This window comes from Rutidosis leptorrhynchoides, chromosome 1, assembly GCF_046630445.1.
Source record: "Rutidosis leptorrhynchoides isolate AG116_Rl617_1_P2 chromosome 1, CSIRO_AGI_Rlap_v1, whole genome shotgun sequence".
Lineage (NCBI taxonomy): Eukaryota > Viridiplantae > Streptophyta > Magnoliopsida > Asterales > Asteraceae > Rutidosis > Rutidosis leptorrhynchoides.
In genome coordinates this window covers 204,158,415-204,166,883 of record NC_092333.1, presented here as the reverse complement: position 1 = coordinate 204,166,883, position 8,469 = coordinate 204,158,415, and the positions used below count along the sequence as shown (strand labels likewise).

At 34.6% G+C, this 8,469-nt stretch overlaps 2 protein-coding genes across 3 annotated transcripts; one reads left to right on the top strand and one right to left on the bottom strand.

The window, feature by feature from the left end:
* The first annotated feature begins 840 nt into the window (after positions 1–840).
* Positions 841–4,136, top strand: LOC139886529 (uncharacterized). Its single transcript, XM_071870366.1, has one exon. It carries the CDS (start codon positions 879–881, stop codon positions 3,966–3,968), a length of 3,090 nt encoding a protein of 1,029 aa, XP_071726467.1. The 5' UTR covers positions 841–878; the 3' UTR covers positions 3,969–4,136.
* Positions 4,137–4,596: 460 nt separating this feature from the next.
* On the bottom strand, positions 4,597–8,062 carry LOC139867947 (metal tolerance protein 4-like). 2 transcript variants are annotated; one of them, XM_071856295.1, is made up of 8 exons: positions 7,743–8,062; positions 7,482–7,651; positions 6,286–6,484; positions 6,014–6,192; positions 5,769–5,919; positions 5,536–5,666; positions 5,273–5,453; positions 4,597–5,009 (listed from the first exon to the last, which is right to left on the bottom strand). In XM_071856295.1, the coding sequence occupies exons 1-7, from the start codon at positions 7,942–7,944 to the stop codon at positions 5,274–5,276; spliced, it is 1,212 nt and encodes a 403-aa protein (XP_071712396.1). In that variant the 5' UTR covers positions 7,945–8,062; the 3' UTR covers positions 4,597–5,009; position 5,273. The 2 variants fall into 2 exon arrangements, with proteins under 2 accessions (XP_071712396.1, XP_071712392.1); XM_071856291.1 differs by lacking the exon at positions 4,597–5,009 and having other exon boundaries at positions 5,168–5,453.
* Positions 8,063–8,469: the final 407 nt, after the last annotated feature.

Here is an 8,469-nt window from a genome sequence, read left to right as displayed (position 1 = left end):
TTTGAGTTTGTGTTCACATTACAAACGGTCCCTCGACTTCGGCTATATTTACACAACGACCCCTCAAGTTTACATTTTCTCAGGGGTTAAAGCTGTAAATATATAATTTTATTAAAATAAAAGAAAATAACTCCACCCGAATCCCGCTCGGTGCGTCTTAAATTTTTTTGAGACCACCGTTCAATTACGAAAAATCTTACGAACCCAACGGGACTAACGATACGCGAAACGGACAATCTTTAAAAAAACGTTAAACACAACGACAACCGTATCTTCCCGCTCGCCACGAGTTAAATTTTCTTGACAGCAGCGTCAGACTCGAAATAATTTTATAAATAAAACGAAACTAACCACGTTCGAAACGGACACTTTTTAAAAAACGCTAAACACAACGACAGCCCGTATCTTTCTGATCGCCGCAAGTTAAATTTTTCCGACAGCACCGTTACACTCGAAAAAATTTATCGAACAAAACAAAACTAACTACGTTCGAAACGGATACTTTTTAAAAAACACTTAACACAACGACATCTAAAATGGCGCTTAACACACGGGCCGTGTTCCCCTCTGTAAATACACAACGCTACGTTAAATATGAATACGCAGCCCGAAAACCTCCGCGCAACGCGCGCGCCAGTCCGGACTAGGTATAATTATAATAATATATATTTTACACACAATAAATGAAAAGAGAAAAATGACTATCATTACATTTCGAAAAGTATAAATAAATCAATACATCGGGTTGACTGACCGTTTACTTCGGATATTCGTCTTCAAACTCAGTATATATAAGTTCATTGGGACATATTTATATTTATACTTCTTATAATATAAAAAAAAAACTAACAAATATTTGTGATACTCCGTACAATACAATGACAAAATTCAAAACTGTTTTGTTTATTGAGTTGGTAATATTGCTGGTATGGCTTAATTATACAACTATGGGTTCCCTCGATAGCCAAGTAGAGGCTGCGGCTACGATGAAAAAGAAGTGCATCGATAAGGAAAGACATGCTCTCCTTGATTTCAAAGCTCTCCTTCAATACCCCGATTTTACTCTCTCTACATGGATAACTAAGGAAGAAGATGATTGTTGTGAATGGTACGGAGTCACCTGTAACCACCAAACAGGTCATGTCACAGAGCTTGACTTGTTTTATTGTTATCTAAAAGGTAATATTAGCCCTTCATTGGTTAACTTAACCTATTTGACTCGTCTTGATCTTTCTTCTAATCATTTATATGGAACCATTCCAAAGTCCATTGGTTCGTTAACTAATTTGAGGTTTCATCACCTTTCTGATAACTTTCTTAGTGGAACCATTCCAATGTCAATTGGTTTGTTGACCGAACTAAGGCATCTCGGGCTTTATGATAACTCTTTTAGTGGAACTATTCCGACATCCATGGGTCATCTGACTAAACTAACATCCCTTGACCTTTATTCTAATTCCTTCTACGGAACTATTCCCATTTTCATTGGTGCCTTGACTAAATTAAGGTATCTTGGCCTTGGTTTAAATTCTTTAAGTGGAAACATTCCGAGATCCATTGGTTCCTTGACTAAATTAAGGGTTCTTGACCTTTCCGATAATTCTTTTAGTGGAACTATTCCTCTAGAATTTGGAAACCTCACAAATTTAGAAGAACTTGGTCTTGAAAATATTGGAAGTTGTAATGTAGTAAACCTAGATTGGATGTCTCATCTTTCTCATTTGTGGATACTAAATATGAATGGATTGTCTCAAGCAAAACAAAATCATTGGGTAAATATATTTATAAGCCTAAAGAGCTTAACCTTTTTAAGTCTAGAGAGATGCAACCTCTCGCAGGTCAAACTACCATATTCATCTTCATTTGTAAACTCTTCATCGTCTTCATCATCTATTACCAACATGCATCTCGAAGACAACAATCTCAACTCATCCATTTTTCATTGGTTATTCCCTTTAACTAGAAGACTTGAAGAACTTCATCTAGCCGGCAACAACTTCGATAGGATACCCAAATATTTTGGTAATCTCTGTAGTCTAAGGATTTTAAATCTCAATAGAAACTCGGGATTAATAGTTTTTTCAGATTTTCTTAAAAACCTAGCTGGTTGCACATCGAAGAATTTACAATCCCTAAACGCGTCAAGTAGCCAATTTACTGGGTCATTGTCTGATGAAGTCCAGATATTTTCATCCTTAATATATTTAAACCTTCAACATAATCAGTTAAATGGTACTATAAGTGAAGTAGTATGGGACCTACCCAACCTTGATCTATTAGATGTTTCTTCCAATTCTCTTAGTGGTGGTTTATCTATAAATTTTAGAAAGTCAAAGATTTCATATATGGAGTTTTCAAACAACTCATTCATATGGGTTACTTCCAAACCTCAAAACTCAAATTCAAAAAGCTCTTATATAAAAGCTATTGATTTGAGCTCTTGCAATATAGGACCCAGATTTCCCACATGGATTCGAACACTAGAAAATCTTACACGTCTTAATGTTGCTAATAACGGGATTTCAGAAACAATTTCTACAAACTTTTCGAATTTGTTTCCTTCTCACTTGCAGTATTTGAATCTCTCTTCCAACAACATTACCGGGAGTGTTACAGATATATCATCAAATTTTGATAATCTTCAAATTATAGATTTGAGTTCCAATCGTTTTTACGGTGTAGTTACAAATGTTAGTTCCAATTTGTTGGTATCGTTAGATCTTTCGAGAAATAAATTTCACGGAGGAATTTCCTTTTTGTGCAATAATTTTATGTCGTGGACTCTAACACATCTTGACCTCTCAAATAACTCATTTTCTGGACAATTGCCGGATTGTTTATGGTTTTTTGGAAATCTTAAAGTTCTAAATCTCGGGTACAACAAATTCTCAGGAAGACTTCCTTCACCAGTTGTTGATTATAATGCACTTGAGGTGTTGAACTTATACAACAATAAATTCTCTGGAGAGTTGCCTTTGCTATTAAAGAATTTTACAAAGTTAACATTTTTAGATTTAGGGTATAACAAGTTTTTTGGTAATGTTCCTATATGGATTGGGGAATTATCAGGCTTGTATGTACTTGGTCTAAATTCAAACGACTTCTTCGGACACATCCCTCTTCAATTATGTCAACTTGTAAATCTTCAAATTCTAGACTTGTCAATGAATAATCTCAATGGAACCGTCCCCTCATGTATTAATAATCTTACTGCCATGGTTCGAGGAGAATTGTTGACAACTCGAAACAAACATCAATATGAAGGCAACTATTCCTTTGACGGCGAGATGAGGTATATGGAAACAACTAATTATGTTGACCATGCGATGATTTGGTGGCAAGGAAACATACAAGAATTCAGCAGCAATTTGAGATTGTTGAAGAGCATCGATCTGTCTAGCAACAATCTAACAGGAAAAATCCCTGATGAACTTACCGATCTCCTTGGATTGCGTGCACTAAACTTATCAAAGAATGCTCTAGTGGGAGAGATCCCCCCGAAAATTGGTAAAATGAAAGAACTTCAAATTTTGGATATATCTAAAAACTATATTTCGGGAGGGTTACCATCAAACATGACTCAAATGAACTTTTTGAATTACATTGATGTGTCATACAATAAATTGACTGGAAGAATTCCATCTGGAACTCAATTCCAAACCTCGGAACCTTCAAGGTACATTGGAAATAGAGGATTATGTGGACCTCCTATCGGAGATCATTGTACCGGAGATAGAGAACTTCAAGTGTCGCCACCAATTGGTGAAAGTCATGGCGATCAAGGAGATAATGATGAACTTCAAAGATTGTTCTATATTGGTGGGACAACTGGTTTTGTTGTTGGATTTTGGTTAGTTTGTAGCGCTTTACTAGTGAATCGACGTGGGAGACATAAATTTTTTTATCTTCTGGACAGCTTGGAAAATTGGGTTTATGTAATGGTGATGGTGTTTGTAGCAAAGTTTTAAAGTGCAACACATACATAATTGTCTGTTTTTTTAACATGTCATTTTCTAGTATATTATGTTATGTATTCTCCCGTGTTTATTTCTGTTTCTGTATAGTAAGAGGTGATCCAAGACGCTTCCCCTTTATTTAAGAGTTGTAAATCCTTATTATCAATAAAATTTCCACTTAGAACCATTTCACAATTTATATATATGAGTTTGAATAGGTTATGATCAAGCATAGAATGGATCTAGCGGGTTTGGTGACTTGGTCCATGCTTGACAACAAAGAAGGGGGATTTAAGGGTCTTTTGAGTTTAACTCTCCGGTCCAGTGTACCGTGAATAACCCATTCCAAGATGAGGATCTAGGCAGGAGTGGTTAAACGTCAACCCACCATCATCGGGTTAGCCTGTATTGATGGCTCGAGAGAGCTTTTTAGGGTTAGTGTTCATAGAACGTTGCATGTAACCGTAAGATTGCTGCTTAAGGTGCTATAAGTCCGGTAGCGCGGGGAGGAGTTGCGATGTGTCATAGCGCGGACAATGATATGTGTGTGATATACTAATAATAGTACATATATATATATATATATATATATATATATATATATATATATATATATATATATAAAGTGTGAATGGTATGTGATTCATAGTGCTCCAATGTGTATCCTGTTGTGATTCAACCCTCTTATTTATAGTGTAGTCCTACTTTGTCTTTTAGTGTCACGTAATAGGACAATCAAGATCATGGCCAACCTTGTTTGTAATATTGGTATGTAAAGGCTGGTGAAAGTAAAAGTTTCCTTGTCGGGTCTGTTGTTCATGGCGTTGTCCTGATAAAAGTACTATGTTGGGATCGTGTTATACCTTTGCCTGTGTTTTGTCTGCGGATGTCGGGCTAGGGTCTTTTTTGCAGATCGTGTGCTTGCGCATGTTTGTTTTTACTTGCGCGCTATACTCCATTTACTTCGCGCTGGCAAATCACCCCTCTTAATGTGATTTTCACCCTAAGTTGCCAGGTCAGCTTCTATTTGGCATGTGATCCACGTGTGATGCTCTATATGAGAGATTCAAGTATGTGTATCATTAGGTTACAAATTAGCTTTGGTGATTTTATAAGTTTAAATTTCAAGCAGATTTTATGGATATGAACTGGTAACATAATTGTTAAGTGTAAACTCAATGATACAACCAAAAGGGAGTATTTATCTGAAAAAAATAAAACTTGCACTTCTCTTGTTATCAACTTATTAATTACAAAAAGGCATAAACATTTTAATCGGTTAGCCAAACCATCACAAGAACAAGTACGAAGTTCACCTTACGGTTCACTATTCGGAAGCCTGGTCAGAACATTGTGCTCCGGCTTATGATCACATTCAAAGTCAAGGTGAACAAATGCACGTTCAACCTCGGGTAGTTTTTCAATCTTTACTTGTAAAGTTTCTCCAATTGCATGAGCTTCTTTCAATGACAACTCTTCCGGAAGCTCAATATCAACCTACCAAAAATTATCAATAAATAATCGGTAATTAATTAAAAAGGTATTGACTTTCATTGACTAACAAACCACAAACACTAACCTCTACAAAGTAAAGAACCCCGAATGTGTATGCACGAACTGTGTCAACTCGCTTTACTTTAGGATGCCTTGTTACAAGATAAGTAAGCTTTTGCAGTACTTCAGGAGGTGCTGACTGTCCTACCAATGAAACTGCATAATATGATTATATTAATTATTATTATTAATATTTATAAAATAATAATTAAAAGTAAACTATGTGGGAAAATCGAATGAGTAAAAACTGGAACGAGCCTGCATTTTCCAAAACAGTCCCAGACCAGTTAACAATTGTGTAGACGGCCAGAATAATAGCACCAACAGGGTCAATCCACCAGTAGAATTTATCCCCGAGAACAGCAGCAACTAATCCAACTACATTTGTTACCACATCAAAGTAATGATCCTATTATCAAGCAACAAATTTGTTAAATATAAATTAAAATTCATCACCATATAATTTTCTAATGAATGACGATGGCTTAAGAAAAGATATATACCTTTGCATAAGCACGAACGATTTCGTTTCCCGAGCTTCTACAGTACAACCATAAGGCAAGTTTGACAACTGATGCAGTTATCATGATTGAGTATAACCATAACAATTGAATAGATGACATCTTATCAGGAGGATTATGTTCAATTAACTGTTCAACCGCCTGAATTAAAACCTGAAAGCCTAAACAAAATGATGGGTAGAGCATTTTAGTCATTGAAATAAATAAACAAAAATAAATTGATTAGTGATTTTTAATTGTGATGAATAATATACCAAGTGTAGCCATTATTGCAGCAAATATAATGATTCCAACAGGCTGCACCCTTAGTTTACCAATTGGATATTTATATATGTTGATCTTTTGCATAGACAGGTGAGTGAACCAAAGAATGCCACCAGCCATTAAATCAAGTAACGAATCTAATGTGGATGCAGCAATAGCAATCGATCCGGTCTCTATTGTAGCAAATATCTGTAGGATAAGGCAATAAGTACCCAGATGAACAGTGAATCAGTACAAATATTAGAACATCATAAACTGATCAAATTACAGTAACAGTACATATCGAGTATAATCGTCTAATGGTGTAAGCATTAAATGTAACTGGACACAACTTGATCAAATCAAATCATGAACTTAACACAAAAAGAGGGATCATCTATAAGTACCATTATGCTGTATACATCATAATGCTTGACTTGATCATTACAGATGATTAACTCAAAATTCATAACACATCAAATTTGATTTTAAATTCACACAAACAATACAAATATATTGTAAATGCTAACAAGCATATGTACCATTTGCAGTATACACTATACAGTTATACATTGACATAATTAGTTACTAACTACAAACATCAGTACATGACAATACAATTTCTTATATCACATGTATTACATTGACAGTAACGGTATAAATCATCTGTAGTCGTCAAACGACAATGTTATCCTATCATATCATATATGCTAAAACTCGTATCAAAATTCATATGTATTTTATAGCTCAAAAGAGCTATACGAATGTACCCTATTATGCTGTATACAATGAAATAAACAGTTGATGACCACAAACGTGACAGCACATCATTACAAACATTTCAAAATTATATGATCAGAGCTACATTGACAGTATAATTAGAGGAAAATGATCAAAAGATAACTGCAATTTTATCATCTATACAATTATTTTAAAACTCATATAAAAATCAAATACCGACTTTTAAATTCAACCGAACATCTTAATATCATCTGGATCAGAGCTGCATTAACGGTATAAATCAAACAAAATTATCAAACTATAAATTTCATTTTATCATTATCATCTCTACTAAAACTCATATCAAAATTGATATCAATTATACACTTTAAACTGATATTTTAACATTATATCGATCAGAGGTACTTTTAAAGTTTAAATAAAAAATATCATTTATAATCATCAAACGATAACTGTAAATTTATACCTTAAACGCTAGTAAGAGAATATTAGCGTAATTAGAGATCTTCATAGCTCGTTCCTGTTGCATCTGTTCTTCTAAATCTTCATCATCAACGTAATCAGATGATACGACAGCATCAACTTCCTCAAACGACTTCAACGTAGCAAACTGTTTTTCATAATATTCCTTTTCACCTGTATAGAAACATACAGATATAAATAATAAATATACTAAATTAAAGTTACTGATAAGCACTGTAGAGTGAAATTGAAGTGTTAAAAACACCTTGAGTTAACAGATTTGAAGATTTTGAAGGTAGCGTGAAAGGAGATGACTCGATATCAATAGTTGTACGGACTTTATCAGGTAACCGAGTCATGAAATCTGTTCTGAGTGAGTTCACCGAGTAGCGACGGCTTAACCGCCGTCCACGGCGACCGACGGCCGGTGTCTCCGGCGATAATAAGGCCTCTTTTCCTTCCTCCATATGTTTCTGTGTCTATGGAATCCTCAGCAAAACGACGATTATTCATTTATTTATTACTTTCAAAGACAAAAATAGTACAGGGTCCACTCATTATCTAGCTAGTGGATAGATAAAGATTCTATCAAAAAAAATTAAATAAATATCTCTTCAGCTTGATATGGTTAAATATCCTTAATACCCTTTTAGACTATTGCCTATTGGTAATGGGTTGATGGTGCCAGTTTTTTCTAATGACTATGCGGTGTGAGCTGAAAATGTAAAATTATGGTGGTGTGATTTGAAGTTGTAAGTGAAGAGTGTTGTAATGATGTGGTATAATATAAGTGATAGATAAATAAAAACGAGGATAAAAGTAATTAATATAATAAAATAAAAAAATTGGGCCAATCACAACGGTTCACTATCATTGCTTCTTCTGTGTTTTTCACGCACTTCCTTCCCATGAAAAAAAAAAAAAAGCAATACGCCGTAATGTGAAAATTCTTGTGTGGCTTGAAATGTCCCGTTCTTATTGATTAAAAACGT

Bases quoted from the DNA above. Each gene is read 5' to 3' on its own strand.
- LOC139886529 (XM_071870366.1), top strand. From the start codon at position 879: ATGACAAAATTCAAAACTGTTTTGTTTATTGAGTTGGTAATATTGCTG.
- LOC139867947 (XM_071856295.1), bottom strand. From the start codon at position 7,944: ATGGAGGAAGGAAAAGAGGCCTTATTATCGCCGGAGACACCGGCCGTC. The intron at 7,652-7,742 runs GTGTTTTTAACA...GTTTCTATACAG, and splicing joins TTCAAATCTGTTAACTCAAG to GTGAAAAGGAATATTATGAA. The intron at 6,485-7,481 runs GTATAAATTTAC...CTTATCCTACAG, and splicing joins TTCTCTTACTAGCGTTTAAG to ATATTTGCTACAATAGAGAC.